Source organism: Perognathus longimembris, chromosome 22, assembly GCF_023159225.1.
Source record: "Perognathus longimembris pacificus isolate PPM17 chromosome 22, ASM2315922v1, whole genome shotgun sequence".
Classification (NCBI taxonomy): Eukaryota; Metazoa; Chordata; class Mammalia; order Rodentia; family Heteromyidae; genus Perognathus; species Perognathus longimembris.
This window is the reverse complement of record NC_063182.1, coordinates 34,394,883-34,418,839: the sequence shown is the minus strand read 5'-3', so window position 1 is coordinate 34,418,839 and position 23,957 is coordinate 34,394,883. Positions and strand designations below refer to the sequence as shown.

At 36.2% G+C, this 23,957-nt stretch overlaps 1 protein-coding gene across 6 annotated transcripts in view; it reads right to left on the bottom strand.

Annotated features, from left to right (window-relative positions):
• Fer (FER tyrosine kinase) overlaps nt 1-23,957 on the bottom strand; it is a 287,115-nt gene that overhangs the window by 245,359 nt on the left and 17,799 nt on the right. For 2 of the 6 annotated variants that reach the window (XM_048331543.1, XM_048331544.1), the window contains exons 2-5: nt 22,359-22,504; nt 11,320-11,586; nt 4,007-4,180; nt 417-516 (exon numbers count right to left, since the gene is read on the bottom strand). In XM_048331543.1, coding sequence (XP_048187500.1) covers nt 417-516; nt 4,007-4,180; nt 11,320-11,526 — 481 coding nt within the window. In that variant the 5' untranslated portion in view covers nt 11,527-11,586; nt 22,359-22,504. Of the gene's footprint in view, nt 1-416; nt 517-4,006; nt 4,181-11,319; nt 11,587-22,358; nt 22,715-23,957 lie in introns of those variants that run through there. The other 4 variants (XR_007208682.1, XR_007208683.1, XM_048331546.1 and 1 more) reach the window with 4 other exon arrangements.

The window sequence follows — 23,957 nt, the reverse complement described above, 5'->3', positions numbered from 1 at the left end:
TCATGTAATTTACTAAACCTGAAATTGCTTCCTATGTGTGAAGTACTGAATTTCACAAAATCAACTATTTTGACAGCGAAAGTAGTCTTCTGTGTTTAATGGGCTTAGTGTACAAAACTATTTCTAAACTCTACTTGGTGGCTAAACAAATAAATTTTCAAAGAGTGTGTGACAGAGTTCTCAAGTTAGAAGTGTCAAGTAGGCCACCAATGCAAATGACTGGAATCTCAATTGATCAAATATAACAAATGCTCACTAAATGTTTTCTGGTTTCTAAAGCATTCTTTAAAAAAAAACAAAGTAATAATAATGAAGTATATGAAGCTTGAAAGAGATAAGTCTACATTAAAAGAATAGCTTTTAAGTTGTAAGAATAAAAATCAATACAGTAAATACTTTTCAGAATTTTGCCATACCTTTGGCTAAAGCTTCTTTATATTTCTCTTTGGCAGAATTCATTTCTTTTATTAGTTGCCTATAGCTAGATTTTAATTTCTCCAATTCTGTCTTTGTAACCTGTCAAAGAAAAAATACGCAAAAAAGATTTTTCTTAATGTTTGTACCCGATTGGTCAGGAATTGATATATATTTTAGAAGTTAAGATCAGAGTCTCTTTAATACATGATTATAGACAATAAGTTTAAAAATTTTAAAATCACTGAGCATTTCAAACTAATTCCATAGCATATGTAAACATATAAATTCCTTTTGGGTTTTTTTGCATTTTTTGTTTGTTTGTTTTTTGTCAGGCCTTGGTCTTGAACTCAGGGCCTAGGTGCCATCCCTAGCCTCTCTGTGCTCAAGACAAGTGCTCTACCACTTGAGCAACACCACCACTTCTGGCTTTTTCTGAGTAGTTAGTGTATTGGAGATAAAAAGTCTCACGAACTTTCCTGCCTAAGCTGGCTTCAAAGTGCAATCCTCAGACTCAGCCTCCTGAGTAGCTAGGATTACAGGCGTGAGCCACTGAAGCCTGGCTTTGTAATTTGTAATTAAAAAGACAAATGTAATTTGTAATTAAAAACACAAACCAGCAAGATACCAGTGGCTCATGCCTGTAATATTAGCCATGCAGGAGGCTGAGTTCTGAGGATGGCAGTTCAAAACCAGCCCTGGCAGGAAAGTCTGTGAGACTTTTGTGTCAACTAACAACCAAAATGCTAGAAGTGGAGCTGTGGCTCAAGTGGTAGAGTGCTAGCTTTGAGCAGAAATGCTCAGAGACAGTGACTAGGTGCTGAGCTCAAACCCCAGGACTTGCACAGACAAAATTTTAAAAAAAGAAAAACAAATCAAAAGTAGCATGGCAATCATCTAAAATTTTAAAATTTCATAAGTTAATTTAAAATATAGAGAAATATACCATTATTAAAATATTTATTTTACAATTATTAAAAAAAATTATTGCATATTCCTAGACCAACCCCAAAATAATTGACATCTTCTAAAATTTAAAGACCAATAATTTAATTAGATGTATAAAGATGTACTTTCTTTAATTGAAAGTTAAATTTCATTAAAAATAATTATTTAAATGAACTCTGGCTTATCCAAGTTTTAACTTTTTTTTTCCCTAAAACATTTAACATCCCTGACCAGAGGTACCTTCTACTCACAGGAACTATCGCTTGGCCGGCGGCAGTCATGACACTAGTCACAGAAGATTACACAAATTTGGTCAAGAAGCAATTGAAATATAATTTAAGGGTAAATCAATGAGTCTGGCTGAATGCAGATCTTTGAACATACTTTTGAAAGGACTCATGTATGCGAGGCAAGCACTCTAGCCACTAGGCCATATTCCCAGCCCCTCATCAATATTCTTGTTGTTGTTGTTGTTGTTGTTTTTTGGGGGGGCCAGTCCTGGGCCTTGCACTCAGGGCCTGAGCACCATCCCTGGCTTCTTCCCGCTCAAAGCTAGCACTCTGCCACCTGAACCACAGCGCCCCTTCTGGCCGTTTTCCATATATGTGGTGCGAGAGCCTCATGTGTAGGAGGCAAGCACTCTTGCCACTAGGCCATATTCCCATCCCCGTCATCAATATTCTTGACAACAAAGAAGTTGAATATTTTTGTATTGATAAACAAAACAATCAACAAGTATAAGATAAACTTAAGTGAGTTTAAATCGTTCACCTCCAAGAAAAAGCACTCTGAATAACTTCTGAAGTTGCTAAAGAGCCAATTTATTTGTCTGTAAACAGGCAGATTAATGAGCAAAGGTAAGCTCATAACTGGCTTTCCCTATATGAACTATATTTTAAAGTAATCAGGGGCTGGGAATATGGCCTAGTGGCAAGAGTGCTTGCCTCGTATACATGAAGCCCTGGGTTCAATTCCCCAGCACCACATATACAGAAAATGGCCAGAAGTGGCGCGGTGGCTCAAGTGGCAGAGTGCTAGACTTGAGCAAAGAGAAGCCAGGGACAGTGCTCAGGCCCTGAATCCAAGGCCCAGGACTAGCCAAAAAAATAAAATAAAATAAATAAAGTAATCAAACAGCTGATACAGACAAACTTCAATTAACTTGCACTAGGAAATGATAGAATTTAAATACTGGCATTGTACAAATCACAAGAAGATGATGGATCTAAGTAATTAACATCAACCAACAGCTTCTAAAACTTTTAGGACAAAGACTACGGGGAAACTTGTTTAACAGACTCACCAGGCTGAAAACAATGAACTCTACCAGAGAAAGTTTTTGGTTTATTTTTCCACAAATCCTTCTGTTTGTTTGTTTTCCCATTAGTGAAGTTTAAAAGCACAAATAAGCAAGCATTTACCTTTTGATATGAAACAATAAAAAGTCTGTATTTCTATTTATGGAGGAATCTCATCAAGCCTCTAGATCTAATTTCTAGTTTACAGAAAAAAAAATGAGGCATATGCAAATATGAGAAGTCACACATAAAATGCAAACAGCAAAATCTAAAATAAAGGAAATTTGGTGGATCATGCCTATAATCCTAGCTACTCAGGAGGCTGAGATCTGAGGATTGCAGTTTGAAGCAGGTCTAGGCAGGAAAGTCCAGGAGACTCTTATCTCCAAAAGACTACTCAGAAAAAGCCAGAAGTGATGCTATGGCTCAAGTGGTACAGCCACTAGCCTTGAGCACACAGAGGCTCAGGGACAGAGTCCAGGCCCTGAGTTCAAGCCCCAAGGCCAGCAAAAAATAAAATAAAATAGAGAACATTATCATTTGAATGCAATTAATTTACCATGTCTGGATTCTGAATCAAATAAACTGGCATTTGATATCATTTAAGTAACAATCATTTGAATATAAAATTTTAATAACATTAAAGAATTACTGTCATTTGAGACTGATTATTCAAAATGTAGCTATGTCTTTCAAATGAATCCTTATTTTAGAAATGCAGTAAAATGATATCTAGGAATTTTTTAATGATCCAATGTAGAAGAAAAGGTGAGTATGAATACAGGGGTCAAAAAAGGATCTCTGTAGATAAAGGACTGGTAAAAATTTCTGTTACTATTTTCTCTTTTTGTATTCATATCAAAAACAGTTTCAAGAAAATATCTAGAAAAAATAAACACTGGATACAAAGAAAAGGAACACAATTAAACAAGTTATCTTGCCTGTATTTTCTATTTTCCTGGTCATTTTATATAAAATGTTACCTGAACATGATACACATTTAAGTTTTAGAGTGAAAAGTTATTATATTCAAAATAACAAACATGGGGCTGGGAATATGGCCTACTGGTAAAGTGCTCGTCTCAAAATAATAAACATTCTAAGTGATAAAAAGCATTGTCATTGTTTAATTTAGTATCATTTTTTTCCTTTTTGAAGAAATAAAGAACCAGTATATCTTATAATCAATACAGTATTATATATAGAAAAATAAGATGCGCCATAACTAGAGATACCAACCCGATTTCTCATGAGGAACGAAGTAAACTTTTTTAAATCAATCTTAATATAATATCCAGTGACATTAATAAAGCAAAAATTTTAAAAATCAACATGGAAAGACGAACCTTGGTCATCTCGGCCTCTATCTGCTGGTGAACCCCTAAGTAACTCTTCTTCACCTGCTGCTTGTCCTTGATCAGCACGGTGAGCCTGTGCAGGGGCCCCGAGTTCAGGTCCTCCGCGTGTGCCTTCATTATCCTGCTAAGCTGTTCCGTCTGCTGAATCATGAGGAGCCAAGACTTTTTAAAAGAAAAAGTATATAGAGAAAATTAGCATTTGGTTCAAAAGCTCCCAGAGATTTATGTGTTCAAACACATTCAATAAACATTGGGTTTTACATAAATTATTACATTACTAGACAACAGCAGGTGAAGAATGCATACAGTGTGAGTTATGGGTGTCTTATATTTAACACCTTCAACTTCAAAACAGGCAAATTAACCTATTTAAGCACATTTAAAATGTTTCTCTGCATTCAGTTTGTCTTCTCTGGATATTTACTTAAAACTGTGATTATTATGGAAATTTGTAAGTATATATATAAAAAGAACAGTATCAGGGAATTCCATCTACCCAGCATTCACAGTCACACCATTTATTAAACATCTACAACTCAAAAATTCAAATCTCAGAGACTAGGCAGAATATAAGAAAAATGATCACAAGACTCTGAGAATCCACATTTGTGCTTCTCCTTTGTTTCCTAGCACACTAAAATGTTCTACTTACCATATTATAAATACCATAAAGGTCATCAATTCCAAATGGTAAAACAAATGTCTCCAGCTTCGTTTTATTTTGCCTCTCTCTGGGAGTAAGCTGCTGGTGACTCACTATTTTCTAACGTCACTTTCTTTTTTTCTTGCATGGCTTTGTCTCTCATCTTCTAATTTCCTCAGTATGTTTTCCTAGAAGTTTGTTCTCAATTGTGGGTTTCTGCTCTTTTTTTTGTGCCTGTCTCTTAAACGCTGATATTCTATCTATAGCCTAACTCTCCTTAGTAAATACCATGTGTCTTGAATAACACAATCCACCTAAAAGACACAATACATTGCCTCAAGAGCAGAAATGTATCGTGGTTAATTTGGGAAAAGTGGTCATGCGAGCGCTTCTAGAAAAACAAATAATTGATTATTAGACTTTCCGAAAAATAGTAACAAAGAAATCATTTTAACTATAGGTCTCAAAATTCTATGCTATTGGAAGCCTAATATAGACAATGAAGATACAAATTAAGATACCAAAAAAAAAAAGGTCAAAGTTCAAATATTTAGAAGACTCGTTTTCTACTGTTATTTTGAACCTATGTATGAATGCAATTGTTCTCAACCTTTTTATATTGCAAGGGAATCCAAAATAAAAATTTCACAAGACTCAAAAATTGAAGCTACAGGCTAGTAGAAGCATTTAGCCGGCTAAAACAAGAGGCTTTCACCATTTGGGGCCAGTCTATGTAGACAGATGCTGTCTCAAAACAAGAACATAAACAAACACTGATATATCTCTCTCCCTTTAAGAATCCTATTTTACTTTTTCCTTCGGAGGACTAGAACTCAGGGCCCCTCACTTGCCTGCTCTACATTGGTGCTCTACCACTTTAGCCTTGCTCTTTGCTGATTATTTTAGATATAAAGTCTCCCAGAATTTTTTTCGCAGGCTGGATTTGAACCACAGTCCATCAGACCTCATGTTCCTGGGTAGCTAGGATTAAGGCATGAACTACAGGTGCTTACAATCTCATTTTAACAAAGATTCAAACAATAAATAACTATACAAAGGTAGATTAAGTACATACATTAAACACCCATAATAACTTGCATGTCTTTGCCTTTTTCATCTAATAATTTCACCACAGAAAACATAAAATTGACAAAATGTTTTGTGTGTGTGAAATGTTAAGACTACCAAGAACAAAACAAAACAGTAAAACTAGTGTGTGTTCTTGCCCTACTTTTGAAGAGCAAATATTTTCTAAGGGGTCTTCAGCAATAGAATTTATGATTCCTTGTAGGAATCCTTGCAGCCTAGGGGAAAAGCCTTCTTGGAAGCCAACATAAAACAAAACAATTAGGTCAGATTGTCCTCCTCTCCCAGGACACATTTCAGTGGCCTAATTGCACAGTTCACTCGAGTCACTGTACTGTTGACCTACTGTATTGCCCTCAATACTTTCTAATCCACTGTCTAGACTCCTGAACCCTCAGAAACTCCTGCGTTGTGATTAGGAGCTTCTAGACACATCTCATCAGAGTGTTTCGCTTATTCTCCAGTTTTCACAAAAATCTTTTTCTATCCACTTCCACTCAAGCCTCAAGGTTACTAATAAACAATCCCCTCTCTTCATTCAAAAGTGCCTGCTCCAGCCGGGTGCTGGGGGCTCACACCAGTAATCCTAGCTACTCCGGAGGCTGAGACCTGAGAACCCACTGCTCAAAGCCAGCAGGGGCAGAAAACCACTCAAAAACTGGAAGTGGTGCTGTGGCTAAAGCACCTGAGTTCTAGCCTTGAGCACCAAGAGGCTCAGGGACATCGCCTAGGCCCTGAGTTCAAGCCCCAGAACCAGCAAAAAAAAAAAAAAAAGTGCCTGCTCTTACCAGGTGAAAGTCAGTCTTGGTGATACATCTAGCTACTCAGGGGGCTGAGATATGAGGATTGCTGTTCCAGTCCATGAGACTCTGATCTCCAACTAACCACCAAACAGCTTAAGTGGTACCAGGCTAGCTTTGAGCAAAAGCTCACAGAAAGTGCCCAAAGTTGAGTTCAAGCCCTAGGACCAGAACACACACACACACACACACACACACACACACACACACACACACACACCCTCCTATGGAGCTCAGGCCACTTGCCCAAATTAACAATTCTTCAGATTCTATCTCGAAATCCACGAATCTACCCACTTTTCTCCATCTCTACTGCCAGTCCTTTCAGAGGTTATTATCATATCTTGTTTACAGAATTACAACACTTCCCAAATGCTGTTCTCTCAGGCTTCATTCAAATCATTCCTCTAAATATAGCCAAAGAAATTTGCATCATTGTCTTGCTTAAAATTCTACATTGTATTTCCTTTAAGATAGAAAACAAGTCCAAATCCTTTCCAAAAGCCATTACGCCTCTGATAATCTGTCTTGTATATTTCCAACTTGATGTTTTGTCATTTTCCACATGCTTAAATAAATCCTAGGAACATTGTTCTTTCCGTTTCCTGAACAAATCAAGGTCTAATCTCTTCATGGAATTTTTTTCCCCAGGAAGCACTTCCTTTCCTTCAAGTGGCAAGATCTATCCTTTCCTTTTGTAATCTTCTAAGTTTTATGTTGGTCAGATCCCTGCTCTTCATTTATTTACTGCATGTAAAATTTTATTAATTTTAAGTGATTTCTTAACTAAAAGGGAAGCAACATGAAGGTAATATCCCAAACCATAGATACTAAGTGTTCACTGAAAGAATATTAAGAAGAAATAGAAAAGGGAAGGGCAGGAAAAGAGAATAAGGGATGGGAAAAGGGAAGGGAGAATGAAGAAAAATAAAAGTATGAGCTGAATAGTCACATTACACAGGACTAGAGATATAGCTCAGTTATAGAGCACTTATCTGGCACATATGGGATCCTGGTCTTATTCTCTAGCACCATAAAATAAAAGTAAATAAATAAATGCGGTTAGAAGGGTTCTGTTAAATCTTGCTCCTTTAACCCAGAATTAGAAAACATAGACAAGCGACAGTGGCTTACGCCTGTAATCCTAGCTATTTAGGAAGCTGAGATCTGAGGATCACAGTTCAAAGCCAGCCCAGGCAGGAAATTTCATGAAACTCTTACCTCCAATTAACTAAAAAAAAAATTTTTTAAATCAGAAGTGGAGCTGTGGTTCAAGTGGTAGAGTGCTAGCTTTGAGTACAATTTTTTAAAAAAAGGATGACTCCTTTTTGGAAAATTTTCTTATCCTCCAAGAGATATTAGTTACATATGCTAAATAGTACCCTAGCATTATAAAATAATTACTGTAAATCTTTAAAATCTCTATTCTTTGATCAGGAGAACAATGGAGGTCAATGATATAAATTATATGAGAATGAACACATGACATAAAGAAAGTAACTTCTCAATTTTATAAAAAACAGAATGTACATATCAAGGAAAATGTACATTTTTCAGAAAACCACACTATATTCTGACTTACCTTCTACCTCTGCACTAACAGATGTGTGGTAAGATAAATCAGTATTCCATAAACAGGTAGTAATTTGAGTGTTCTGAGTTCATTATACTAAAAAGTATTTATTCTGGGACACAGAGTAAAATAGCAAACTACTAGTACAGCTATAATTACAGTAAAACACAGAAAATAGTCAACAAGATGACTCAAGCTTGAAAAATACCTAAATAATAGTTGTCATAAAAAGCTTTTTGCTACAGTCTATGTACTCCAACTACTTGTTTTCTTTGTCTTGCTTGAATTTATTTCAAATGCAACATTAAAGTTCTATAAAGAATGCATAGTTTCTGCAGTACACAACAACTCAAAATAAACGGTTCTCTGAAGCAAACATTTTTTATTCTAAATTTATTGCATAAGAAAAATGTTGGTGTCTCTAAATCCTTAAGGGATACAGAAGTCCAGGGAAAAAGTCATTAAATTTCCCTAAGAAGAAAGTTTTCTAAGACTCAGTTGCAAATGCAAAGGAAACTTCTGATGCTCCACACTCGTAAGAGTTCCCTTTACTGCACTTTCTGTAGATTCCTAGTTTCCTTATTGCAATCGGTCACAACTCTGATTATAGTAAGAAGTAACTAGGAGTCTTTTAAAAATTCCAATTCTTGAGCTCTATAACCAGCAATTGTGATTTAGTAAGCAACTAACAATGTGCTGGCACGAGCACTTTAAAGCTCCCCTAATAACTGCAATGTACAAATTCTGTTGTAACAAAATATTTTGTTCCTAATAACTACTGATTTTGGAAAGTGGGAGAAAAATGAGGGAGGGGGTAACAAGTTTGACAAGAAATGTACTCATTACTTTATGTATGCAACTGTAGACTTTCTGTACATTACCTTGACAATAAAATTAAATTTTATACTATCATTGATTTGTGCAGTAATACAATGAAGGACACAGAGCTTATAGACAAATAGGATTAAGGACATAATAGTAAAAAAATCAATTAAGGGATGCATTTAAAAAAAATACAAGACCCTAAAAACGTTTGTACAATTTCACACATATTTAATGGATAAGAAATACTGTACAATGGTTATGAAATACTACTATAAGAAGCATGATACAATACCTTGCAAAGGTCTGAAGTTTACCTGTGAAAGTAGGTTTTAGAAGAACTCTAGCTTGTGAGTTAATGTAAAGCAGCAGAATTTGAAATTAAGAATGTTTCAATACCATTATGAATGAGTATGGCTCATAACAAAGGAGCAAAGGCTGCCAATAAGCAGCAAAGTGCTAGCCTTGAGCAAAAAGAAGCTCAGGAATAGTGCCCAGGATCTGAGTTCAAGTCTCAGAACTGGCAAAAAGAAAGACAGGAAAAAAGGAAGGAAGGGAAGGAGGGAGGGAGGGAGGGAGGAAGCGAGGAAGGAAGGGAGGAAGGAAGGGAAAGAAAGGGAGAGAGAGGGAAAGAAAGGAAGACTATATGCTATAAGGCATTAATAAGAACCAATTTTTTAATTTCTATGTTTTTTGTTGGTAGCAGGGCTTGAACTCAGGGCCTGGGTACTGTCCATGAGCTTTTACTCAAGGCTAGCTAGCACTCTACCACTTGAGCCACAGGACCACTTCCAGCTGTTCCTGAGTAGTTTACTGGAGATAAGAGTCTCACAGACTTTCCTGCCTGGACTAGCTTTGAACCACAATTCTCAAATCTCAGCCTCCTGAGTAGCTAGGATTATAGGCATGAGCCACCAGCACCTGACAAGAACCAACTTTTAATATAACCAAATATGATAAAAAAAAAAGATCTACCATACTTATATTAACCATAAAAAGCCAAAGTGATTATATTAATGTCAAAGTAAATGTTATAGCCAAAGAATATTGCCAAAGACAAAGAAGGTAATTTCATAATGATAAAGCAGCCAATTTGCAAGGAAAAGAAAAATTATAAACATTTTCCCCAGTAATAAACAAATTATTTTGTCAAAAAGATATAATGATTCTACACATTTATGTACGTGGTTACAGATATTCAAAACATAAGCAAAACCAATTATGCTTACAATGTGCTTTATCTCCAGCTTCCTTACTTCTCTAGCTTTGGGACCTTCTTGACCTCCATAATAAAACCAGTTATAAACTACTATAAATATAGATCCTATTGTTTCTGTTTCTCTGGAAATTCTTAACCAACACAGATATAAAACACTTGAACACTGGGCACTGGTGGCTCACACCTGTAATACAAGCTACTGTGGAGGCTCATATCTGATGACAGAGGTAGGTCCAAAGCCAGCCCAAACATACACATCTGCGAGTTTCTTCTCTAATTAGCCAGCAAAAAGCCCAAACTGGAAGGGTGGCTCACGTGACAGAGCACTAGGTAAAAGCAAGAAAAACAACTAAGACAGCAAGGTCCTGAGCTTAAAGCCACAGCATCAGAACAAAACAAAAAAAAAAAAGACAAGTCACTTGAATGGCACTATCAACCATCTCAATCTTCTGTCCATGTATAAAGTACTAATCACAGTACAAAATTCTCATTCTTATCAAATGCACATGAAACATCTACCAAGACAAACTACATGCATAAATTTAAAAGCATTCACGTAAAATAGATTACAGAAAATAGGTTCATGAAGAAAAATTGAACAAAAATCAATGTCAACAATGAAAATATTTGTGGGGAAAGTGAGATATTTTATAAATTAGAAATACTTGGAATGTGGCTTAGTGGTAGAGTGCTTGCCTAGCATGCATGAAGCCCTGGGTTCGATTCCTCAGCACCACCTAAACAGAAAAAGCCAGAAGTGGCACTGTGGCTCATGCTAGCCTTGAGCAAAAGAAGCTGAGGGACAGTGCCCTAGCAAAAAAACTAAAAAAATAAAATAAAATAAAATGAAAGACGAGGGAGGAGGTAACAAGTTGGATAAGAAATGTACACACCGCCATATGTACGAAACTGAACGCCCTCTGTACATCACTTTGACAATAATAAATTTTTAAAATACTGAAAGAATACAAGGGTCAAAAAAGAAAGCAAAAGCAAATTTAAATACACTATGAAGTGAAAGAATGTTATGATATGCATATAGCTAAAAAAATACTCAGAACACTACAATCTAACAAATATGCTCACTGAATCTCACAATCTAATTTAAGACAATTATGATGCTATCTATAAAACAAAGGATGAAATCATTCTCCTTACCTTGGATACATTGCTGACATAATTCATTTGGACAGTACTTTCCTTATCAACTTGATTACAGAGGTTCTGTAAAGTAGATGCATATTCTTTATCACTTTTTATTCTCAAAGACATAAATTTCTTCACTGTTTCCAGTAAGCGTAATTCCCAGTCTTGCAATTTTAACACAGCTTCATGTGAATTCTTCAGGTCGCTCCCAAACCCCATTTTTGTAAAGCGCAGCTTTTCCTTCACACTGCACAAGGGCGACTTCTAATCAGCACATATCTGTGTATAAGCACAAAAGGGGGAAAAATCAAATGAAAAGGAAATTAGTCTTCAAAGCAAAATTATAGTCCATTCCTTTTAGGGTTTAAAAACAAAACCTATTATAATGAATTCTCTCTCTCAAAGACCAGGAAAGAGGTGAGGATATCTTCTCTCCTGTTGACTTCTGTTCAACAGTATACTGGAGGCAGTAGACATTACGATGATATCAATAAAATAGAAGACATTCTGATTAGAAAGGAAGACATAAAGTGATTTTTATTTGCAGATCACATCATTTTACAAAGAGAAATAAGGGGTTAAATAAGGAATTATTATGACTAATATGTTATTTAATAAAATTACAAAGTGTTATGGTTTGAGTATAACATACTCCCATAGGTTCATGTGCTGAACACTTGGTTCCCAGCTGGAGCTATTTTGGGTGGTGGTGGAAACTTTAGGAGGAAGAAGGAGGTCATGGGGGGGTGGGGGCAGGGTATGCCTCTGAAGGCTACACCTCATTCCCAGCCCCTCCTCACTCTTCCTTCTTTCGGTCTCTCTGTGATAGAAGTGGACGGCATCTGTCACACTCTCCCTCTCCATCACAGCGTTCTGCCTCATTTGCAGGTACAAAAAAAAAAAAAAAAAAAAAAAAAACATAGAAGCAAGCCACTCTGAAGGGAGAGAGAGCCCTGTGATCCAAATAAACCGGCCTTGGTTCCGCAGGTCCTCGCGGCAGTGTGAAAGAAAATCAATTTTATCTCTGTATAGCTGTCACAATCAATCCAAAAGTAAAATTAAGAAGCAATTCTATTTACAACATTTAAAAAAAATGATACTACATTGAGGAACAAAATTTAGGATAAGCATAATAACTTTTAAATTAATTCAGACTTGTTCTCTTAAAATTGTAACACAATGTTGAAGGAAACGTTAAATGGCCTATATAGATTAATTTATGGGCCAATCACACCAAAAGCTGCCAGCAGCACTACTGGCTAATCCGCTATACAGAACTGCTCACCCTTGGCTCCCATCGCGTAGCTCCTGATAAAAGAGAGCAACACGGAACTCTTTGTTATGTTTGCTCCCAGGGCATTTATTTGTACTTCTGGCTATCAACAACTTAATAACTAGAATGGGACTTGATATTCAAATGGTATCTTTTCCTTTTGAAACCTAGCAAAATGCTTTTACATTTTGAAAACACAACTAGGCTTGATTCTGAGCTACTTTTAAAATAATTTCTTTAGCCCTTTAATCTATTTATGATGACAAGGTCATTATAGTAGCTTAAGGGCCCTGCCTCTTCCTAAAAGGGTGATTAGTGCAAATCACTTAAATTTTTCCACATTACATTTTACCCTCTATAAAGTGAAAAGAAAACACTGAGTGTGATAAAATAAAGTACCTTAGCATGTACAAAATACCAGCTCGGGGGCTGGGGATATGGCCTAGTGGCAAGAGAGCTCGCCTCGTATACAGGAGGCCCTGGGTTCGATTCCCCAGCACCACATATACAGAAAATGGCCAGAAGTGGCGCTGCGGCTCAAGTGGCAGAGTGCTAGCCTTGAACAAAAAGAAGCCAGGGACAGTGCTCAGACCCTGAGTCCAAGGCCCAGGACTGGCCAAAAAAAAAGAAAAATACCAGCCCAATGCACCTGGTAGGTATTTAGGTTTCTATCATGCCTTTTTTTTCCCCACTCCCAAAAGATACTTAATCTGATTAATACAAATCAATTATTTTACATAAAATCTACATCTAAAGAAAAGTATGCAATAATCCTACTATGCTGTTTTCTCTTTTTCTAAAAGGCCTATATTCTATGCCGCCTAAAATGCAGTGCCTAAACACTAACTAATACAACCACTTGAAGCAAACAGGAAAAGATGCTCACTCTAACTCAGCACATTAAGCTTGGTGCTGGTGCTCAGAAACTGAGTTCAAGGCCTAGGATCAGAACACACACCAAAAAAAAATTCTTAGTAAAAAAAAGAAACATGGTTTGTAAGGTTTTGTCCCTATTAGTGCAGACTAATCTAGCTGCCTTCAAAACAGACACCATTCCAATGTATCATTTCTTTATTTTAAAAGAAATACACTGAAATTTAAACTCCCTATCTACCAAGAAGTTTGTTGAGGGTTCTAATTAGACTCATGTCATAAAACTGGAAGAAGTAATGCTTGAATTTTGGGGTAGGGTCTGCAGGCTTTCCTTCCTATCTTCCGGGACCTGGGCATGCATTAACAAAGGGCTAGCCCCCAGTGACACAAATATTAATACCATATACCATTCTCATCCTAAGGGACCTCACAGAGATCAGGCTCTGAACAAATCAATACATTAAATAAGGTAATACTGACTCCATAACAAATTATAGTGCCTAAAACCTCCTAATTTTCATCCAACAAAAATTTCTTAAAGTAATCAACACTACTCTTGGTTTCAATGTTAATGCTATGTCCTAAGCTTTTGTTAGAAAAGACTGTATCTATGATGATAAAACTATCGTTTATCAAGATTAGCTGGTATATATTTTATAAAAATGCTTAAAGGAATAATGAATTTGTCAAGTATTTAAAGCAATTTTTGTGCATTGTCTTTATCATGTTTAATCCTATGATTTCTGTTACTCCAGAGTAAAGTTCTTTAAAAGGTAATGCTGACTGACAGACATAAAGAGACAAGAACACAGCCACCTGATCACATCTTGTCATACCTTAAAAAGCCACACTTCAAAGAAATGTTGCATTTTTAAGAATAAAATAATATTAAACAGAAAAAAATTGATTTATGATCAGAGTTAATATTGCTAAGGGAGTGAGACTAACCAAGTTGACGGACAGATTCAGTGTATTCCATACTAGTATCTTAGATAAGTTTTGCAACGTGACAAGCCAATACTAAAATATATAAGATAAGCCAAGGAAGCCAGCACAGCCATGAAAAAGCCTTCAAAGAAAAATTTTGGGATTCATACTTTTTTATCTCAAAGCTCATTAAAAAGCTACTGCAACTGAGGCCTAATATAGGCATATGGACAGTTAAAGAAATTAACAGAATAAAGAATCCCACTAAACCTTCACATTTATGTAAAATTATTTTTACCACAACGAATAGTCTTGAGACAAATGGATTTCCATCACTAGCTGTAGATCCTTGACCTTCAATCTCGAGAACACTGAGTCAAAATAAACCTCTTTTCTTTATAAACTAACTCTGTGGTACTAGGGTACTATATTACTGGCAACAGAAAATAAGACTTGGGACTTTGAACTATAACTCACAATGTTTAAAAAAAAAAGCACTACAGCATAACTTATTATCATTACAGGCCAGTTGTCATAAACTTCCCCAACATATCCTCTTTGTTTACTATAAATCCTGAAAACAATGTTAGAGTTTATTTCTCCCTCCTGTTTCCTAAAATTTCAAGTAGTGAATCTTTCAGATCCAGCTAGAGGGCTGGGAAGGTGGCCTAGTGGCAAGAGCGCTTGCCTCCTATACATGAAACCCTGGGTTCAATTCCCCAGCACCACATATACAGAAAATGGCCAGAGGGGGCGCTGTGGCTCAAGTGGCAGAGTGCTAGCCTTGAGCAAGAAGCCAAGGACAGTGCTCAGGCCCTGAGTTCAAGGCCCAGGACTGGCAAAAAAAAAAAAGAAAAAAAACAGATCCAGCTAGAAAAAATGCAGAAACACACCTTCTATTCCATGCCAAGTTCTAGAGAAGCCTGAGCAGGAGTCAATTTCTTGTCAATTGAACAGCTATCCTTTAAGCTCTAAAAGAGAATTCAGATATATAGGAAGAGATTTTTCTCTCTAACTTCAGTGATCCCATCTCAAACTATGGTGGGGAAAAAAGGGGGTTCCAAGTAGAAAATAAATTATAACATCCCTCAGTTTTATGAACTATCAGGTAATCGGGAGAAAATTAAGTTGTTAAAGAATTTTTATTCAAGTTGTCAAGTAGCAACAAAGACACTAAATATACCTTACATAAGTCAATACGAAGCAAATTATATTCACTTAAATGTCAAGTAAGATGGTTCCAGAATTTCATTTTGCACACAGCCATTTTTAAAAAGCACTTAGGTACCAGTTTAGCTCAATGGTAGACAGCTTGCCTACCGTGCAGGAATTTCGATAACCAATGCCACAAAAAATTATTATACTCACTTTAACATATCATATGTTTTGTGGGGCATAAAATTTATAGTGAACATTATTCTGTTGTTTGCATTCAGTTAAACTATGTTTTGGCAGAAATACACTGTATCTTATCCCATATTTCCAAAAGAGGAAAAGGAACATTTTTGAAGGGGAAAAAAAGGTAAAATGTTGTACGTTTTATTATTCTGTAACCTGGCATAAATATCACATCTGCTTCTAAATGCATCTTGGTAACAAATATTTTTCCTCTCCCATCTGAAACTTCAAAAGGATTGTAAACAGCTGAGGAGGAAAATTAGGAAACAATACCTGGCACAATCGAGGACAATCTAGCCTGTCCCTAGGGATGACTTCGATACACCAGTATTCCGGTCCCTGAATATAAAACAACTTAATATACTGTGCTTGTCTTTAGGGAATAAATGAAAACTTCTAAAACAACTCCATAATAAAGACCATACTTAATTTTGGACTGTACAGTCATTATCCCATATATGCTAAATGACATATAGGTAAGACTATTTATTACAATGTTTTTAACAAGAACAAAAAGCTAACTGAAATAATTATCTGAAGTATCTATCAATAGAATATAATTTAAAAAACATAAATGAAGTCTGTTATGTTCATTTTGTAGCTGAATAATTCCAGAAGTGCCATTCAAATCATAGACTGTGAATTTTTCCATGCCCAACATTCACAACCACACATGACAGACCTGTTTACAGTATGTTCACTCAGTGGAATATCACTCCATCCTAATAAAAAGGGACATTTTCTGTATATTAATCTAGAAACAACATTAAGAATTGATCACTGATCCAGGTGCTAGTGGCTCATACCTGTGTCCTAGTTAATATGGAGGCTGAAATCCGAGGATTGCAGTTTGAAGCCAGATTGGCAGAAAAAGCCCTGAGACTCTGTCTCCAATTAACCAGCAAAAAGCTCTGCTGATGCATGGCCCAAGTGCAAGAATACCAATCATGAGGAAGCAAGAACGTAAGGCCCTGAGTTCAAGCCCTGCTACTGGCATGTGTGTGCGTGCACACGTGCGTGCGCACACACACACACCAGGCTAGTTGAAAAGGATAAAACACAATTTACTATGCTAACTGGAAGAAAAGGGAGGAACGGTGGGGGGGGCGGGGAAGCTAGTCAAAGCATAAAAGAGATCTCTCATTATTATTTCTTATAACATCTAGGTTATTTATTGTTATCTCAATGAAAATCTGAATTTTTCAAAATACCTAAGCTTCAAACTATAGCTCAGAGGGAAAACAATGAGATTCAGGGGATTTCACATATTCTTCCAGAACTAATATGAGGTATGAAAGATATCAGCCACATCTTGACCACAAAGAAGATGAAAAAAATTATGCCATCATTCTATTGCCAAAAATTATACCAGGGAGATTATATCACATGCATATTTATCATATAAAGTCCAGGAAGGCAGGGATCTGATCTCTAGTCCTTAGTACAGTGTCTTACAGATGGCAGACCAATAACAATGTCTGAAAATAAATGTATGAAACAAAAACTGATTGAGGTTACCTAGTACTACACATGTATATCTAAGTGTCCTATAATCTGCAATCTACTTTGCTTCCTTCATTCCTGAACATACTGAACAATACCAGATATTAACTGTATTAATAATTGTAACTGTGTAAATTTAAACCCATATCTTACCAGAGGCTAAAAGTTCAATGTGCTTTGCCTGGCTGGAGAAAATGTCCTTTGTTATAGTTGCACAACGTAAGACTTACAGTTCCTGAGATGGCTCCAGCTCCTTCATACTTCTGTGCCTTTGTAGACGTTCCCGAAGCCTAAATGTTTTTCTACTCACACCTGCCTAGAGACTAAAGTAACCAAACCTCAAACTTCAATGCTATATTCTCCATGAGGTCTTGGCTACACACTTCCTTTTCTCAGAACCAGGGACTTTGTGTATCTGTGTAAGGTAACGCACCTCATAATACATTTTAGCTATTTGTCAGAAGTGAAGCTGTGATTCAAGTGGTAGAGCACTAGCCTTGAGCAAGGACACTCAGAGACAGCACCCAGGCACTGAGTTCAAAGACCTAAGACAGGTGTGTGCGCGCACACACACACACACACATAATGTGCAGTATTGTATAAACAAGTGGACATGTAAAAAAGAACACCTCTTAGATTTTACCGGTGCTAGTAAAATATAATATAACCTGTTTGTCAACTTTTGCTTCTAAAACTAGCAATGTTTGCATTCTCCAAGTACAAAAATGGAAAAACTGTGTTACATATCATAAGTAAGATTAATCTGTATTGAATACTCTTTCAAGTTAAAGCAATTTTTCAACACATAGATTTTGTGAAAATATGTGCTTACTTGCTTCCTTTATTTTAACATTGATAACAAATTCAAGCATAACAATGAAGACTAATTTATAAAAATTGATAAGTACAATTAAAAAACTACATACTTGGAAATTCATTTACAGAATTTTGCTGACAGTATGAATAAAATTATGTCAAAGATTAAAAGTAAATAAAATTGTTATGCAATAAAAATGAGCAACCCTTCATTCTTCCGTCAACAGTCACAGAAATGAGAAGTTTGACAGCACCTGAATTTAGAAACCTTGACTAATATAACCTAGCAAGATTACTTTATGGTTCAAGCCTCATTACAGAATGTTTACACAGTGACAAAGAATATAAAAGCATTAACAGTACAAGTATAAAATGAATTATATCAAAGTATGTCCTACCTTTTATATGCTTCAATACTGCAGAAATAGCAGTTACTCTATTTGAAGAAAATATTAAGCTGCCAACAGCAAAACAGAGACAAAGCCACTGAGCAAGCAAGTACCAACCACAGTTATAAACCAAAAAACTGACTTCACGCGAATACCAAGTGAGGTCTTTTTTGGAAGCACTGAAACAGACAGGGAGGAAGACCAAACTTTAACTCCAAAAACAACTTCAGACAATACCAATTAATATATAATACTTAGCTTTGCCTACCTAATGGACCCATTGTATTTATATTTCTTCTGCATGGAAATGACATAATAAAATCCCTCTGTATAACTAATATACACTAATAAAAATAAATAAACATAAAACTTCTAAACTGAAAAACCTGGAATTCTCCCAATGCTTCCTTTGAAAGTGTTACTTCTGGCTCAATTTAAAATGCAAGTTAAAGCCAGACACGGTGGCTCATGCCTATACTCCTAGCTACTCAGGAAGCTAAGATCTGAGGATCACAGTTCAAAGCCAACCTAGGTAGGGAAGTCTGTGACACTCTTATTTCCAATTAACCACCAAAAACTAAGAAGTGGAGCTGTGGCTCAAAGTGGTACAGTATTGCCTTGACCAAAAAGAGCTAACAACAAAGGAGTGAAACAACAACAAACCAATGCATCAAGGCAGAAAAATTTGATTTTGGGCACATCTAGAATTTAAATGCCAGAAACAAGGTTGTAGAGGCCCAAGAGGAAAATGCTAGTTTTAAAAAGACCATAAACAAGAACACACTAAAGCCACCAGCACAACAATGTTCATTGCAGCACAATTTGTCATAGCGAGAATCTGGAACCAACCCAGATGCCCCTCAGTAGACGAATGGATCAGGAAAATGTGGTACATATACACAATGGAATTTTATGCCTCATCAGAAAGAATGACATTGTCCCATTTGTAAGGAAATGGAAGGACTTGGAAAAAATTATACTAAGTGAAGTGAGCCAGACCCAAAGAAACATGGACTCTGGTCTCCCTTATTGGGAATAATTAGTACAGGCTTAGGCAAGTCATAGCAGAGCATCACAAGGCCCAATAGCTATACCCTTATGAACACCTAAGATGATGCTAAGTGAAATGAACTCCATGTTATGGAAACAATTGTTATATCACAGTTGTAACTACTTTCAACATCCCATGTGTATCTGTAGCTTCTATTATTGATGATGTTCTTGTATCACCTTCCTGTGGTTGTACCTACACTATCTCTGTACTCTTATCTGAGTATATTGGAAACCGTGTATACTGGTATTGGAAGTAGGAAGTTGAAAGGGAATACCAAAATTGAGAGACACAGGGTAAAAAAAGAGAAACAACTACAAAAGCAATACTTGCAAAACTGTTTGTTGTAAGTGAACTGAACACCTCCGTGGGGGGGAGGGGGAGGGGGTATGAGGGACAAGGTAACAAACAGTACAAGAAATGTATCCAATGCCTAACATATGAAACTGTAACCTCTCTGTACATCAGTTTGATAATAAAAATTTGAAAAAAAAAAAAAAAAGAACCCTTAGGATTACATTGAGGGCTCCACACTCCTGGATAAGATTTATACTCTGGTGAAAGGCGCTTTCCCTGCTTCCATCCATGCGGGACACTAAACCTCCTGGCACCTTGAGCCCGGATTTCCCAGTCTTTAGAATTATGAGAAATAAACCTCATTGTTTATCAACTACTTAGCCTGAATGAAGTATTTTGTTAAAGCAGCGCGATGGACTAAAGCAAGCATATCCTTAAATAAATGTTAACTCTCTTACACAATGAAATCAGCATTACTATAATGCAAAAAACTAAAATTATACATATTCACAAGTTTTTCCTCACCATATATATGAAATATGGCTTCAAAACTATATAAACATACAAACAGAAAATGTGGCAAACTGTTAACAGAATGAATCTCTATTAAAGGCATTATGGGGGCTCATTATCCTAAATCTTCAGTTTTTTGGTAGCACTGAACACTGTCTAAATGAAATGCTGAAGGTGTGGGAAGGCACAAAGAATGAGGGGAGCCCACTGTGACTGAGGTATGTGGAGAAAAGGCAAACTACTCTCCAAAATCATTACACAGCTCTGTGATCTTGAGCAGGTCACAGAACACCTCCAGAACCCGGCTAAACGAGAGGAAGTAGAGAAGCTCCAAGATACTTTCCATAGTAAATCTCATTATTCTATTATAAACTCTAAACTCAAAAGATAAACAAATGTAAAGTGGAAAAATGCTTGGGATAATAAGAAACATCATAAGGGATTTAAAACAGTCCAATGCTTCTTACAAAAAGCACAAACGTTATTAACTCTACTCTTTGGATAAAACATTCTAAAAATTCTTCACTAAAGAAGCTAAGGGGGCTGGTGGCTCACACCTGTAATCCTAGCTAGTCAGGAGGATGAGCTCTGAGGGTCACAGTTCAAATCCAGCCTGGACAGGAAAGTCTGTACGCCTCTATCTCCAGTAAACTACTTAGAAAAGCCAGAAGTACTACTGTGGCTCAAGTGGTAGAGTGCCAGTCTCAAGCACAAAAAGGCTCAAAGACAGCACCAAGGACCTGAGTTCAAGCCCCAGGACTGGCAAAAAAGAATAATTAATTTAATTTTTAAAACTTTCCATTAAAAAAAGAAATACAAGGCTATTAATTAATTTAGAAAAATAAGTAACAGAAAATTTTACTCTCCATCCAATTTCAGGCTGAATATAAATATGCTCAAATAAAGTCACAAAACCAAAGAGATAAGTGAATCTGTGAAGAATTTATAGACAAGCTAGATATTGCAAATGAGCTTACTATGCAAAATATCTAAGATACTACAATAATAAAATTACTCACCAAAATATTAGGTAATAATATGGAAAAAAATTCACAGCCACTGAAAATAATTATCTCTTTTTTTTTTAAGGAGAATAAATCAGAAACAACACATTGTCAAAGTACACATCAGTTATTTTCACTTCCAGAAAGATTCTCAGGTCACAGGAAATCAGGCTTATAATTAATTAAAAGTCATACAGCGTTCTGAAAGATTCTTGGAGAAGCTTAAGGTTTACTATAAATGAGGGGGATCTTGGCTGCCATGGACCAGAACAAAAGTGAAAGCTAATTTTTAATTAGATGAAGTAAGACAATGAGAGACTAAAGAAGGTGCCAGAGCAAAGGAGAAAAAGGTAGTTTAGAAATGCATTTTTTTTTGCATCAGAATTAATGGGACTTCTATGTTACAAATGACTTCAGGATTTGGGGCCAGGTGAGCAACTGTTAGATGCCAGTATCAAGTACAGAAACCTTTTTAAAACCTCCCATAGGGTTAGTTATTTTTCCAAAAGGGATATAATTAAAATGTTACAAATGATATTAATGCTGGAAATAAGCATGTGATAACCTTTAGTATGTTCTACTTTAAATTTTGTTTTACTTTTCTTTTGATATCTAAATTGTATATGACATTTAGTTATGAGTTTAATTTCATATGACTTCAGGGTCTCTCTAGAAATACACAAATGCAGAAAGCAGAAGCAAGAATGAATGTTCAAGAAGAGAAGTATGACACACTGAGTTTGGTGATGAAATTACAAGACAAGGAACACAACGGATGAGGAAGTAATATACATTGGGATGCTATTAACTGCTAGTTGACAAAGTAAGAATCATATCACATATAAGATACACAAAATTCACTGAGATAAATGACAGGCAAAACTAATTAACATAAATATAAAATGCTAGCTGTGCCTATACAAAACAAACTACTGTCATACCATTTCAGACACACACACACAAAAAGAGATTTTGGTAATTTACTGAGAACAGCAAAGTAATCCTACCTTACTACTATTCATTGCTGGTCATTTCTTATCTAAAGTAGCCGGTCCACGGTGAAGTATTACACATTAGGGAGGAGGAAGACACTTGAGGAAATGTGCATAGATGTCTCACAGGAATGACTGTAAGTCTAGCCAAAAGAACTGAGCTGCAAGAAAGAAATTCAAGAAGTCAGAACTATTCACTAAAGAAACAAAGAGGAAATGTATATGAACTGTAGGGTAGAAGCTATTACTCAAAATTAATTGTGACACTTTTATCATATTCTCAAAATTAAGAATGATAATATAGCCTCATGACAGACTCATGCCTGTCATCTTAGCTACTCTCAGGAGGCTGAACTCTGAGGATCACAGTTCAGTGCAAGCCCAGGCAGGAAAGTCCATGAAGACTCTTATCTCCAATTTACTACCAAAAAGAAGGAAATTACACTGTGGCTCAAAGTGGCAAGGCACTACTGGCCTTGAACACAAAAGCTCCAAGACAGTGTCCAAGCCCTAAGTTGAAGCCTGAGGTCCGGCACAAAAATAACTAATTAATTAATTAAAAATACTATACTGACTTAACTTGTCTAGTCACTGCTTACTGTCTCCCCTTTCTAGCACTGTCCCAATGTGTAACATATTTCACCTTATCCCCACCCTATTCCTCTTTCAAGTGTGCAGCACACCAGAAAAGCAAAGGACTAACTTGCTAAATTACTTTGGCAGTCTAAGAATTAAGTACTAAGTAAATTTTTCTTCAAAGGCCAAAGGTTTTTGAAAAGCTGTCCCAGAAAAAAGAAAGATAGAAAACATGCTTTATTTCCCCTGCATTAGTATGCCAAAATATGGTCCCTAAATTGGCTGTTCTCGCTCAGTTCTTGAAACTAACAAGTCATCTAATAGGTCTCTTGGTTAGTGGCTGTCTTCTTTATCACTGATGTCACTAAGGGCCAGGAGATGTTGGTCCTAGGACCCTGTAGATGCCTCAGTACCTTATATGAAATTGCACAGAGTGTATATAATCTTGTACATTTTAAATAATCACTAAGTCCCTCTTAATACAATATAAATGATACAGAACCACTATTACACTGAATTGTTTAGGGACTAAGAATGAAAATTCAAGTTTGCGCCTATGCAAGTAGAAATGCAGGTTTTGCATGTGTGCATGTTGCCACCATTGCTTTAACTCAAGACCTGGGTGCTTAGTTTTTCCACTTTAGGATGGTACTCAACCACTTGAGCCACGGCCCCAGTCTGGCTTTATGATGGTAAACTGGAGATAAGAGATGTACGGACTTTTCCTGCTTTAGCTGGCTTTGAACCATGATCCTCACAACATTTTGAGTAGTCACTGACTGGTTGAATCTATAGATGCAGAACCCATGGAGACTAGTTTCTTTTGCTTCCCTCACTCCTATTTTTTTTTTTGCACTTTGTTCAATTAATTCCCATTTATTAAACATTTGTTTCTGATTTCTTGCTAGAAATTTCTATAAAGATTACCAAGATTACCAAATTTCTATAAAGATTACTCTGACATATGTATAATACATGCATACATTTACGTACATATGATGTATATATTTATGTATTTATTTAATTTTGGTGGATCAT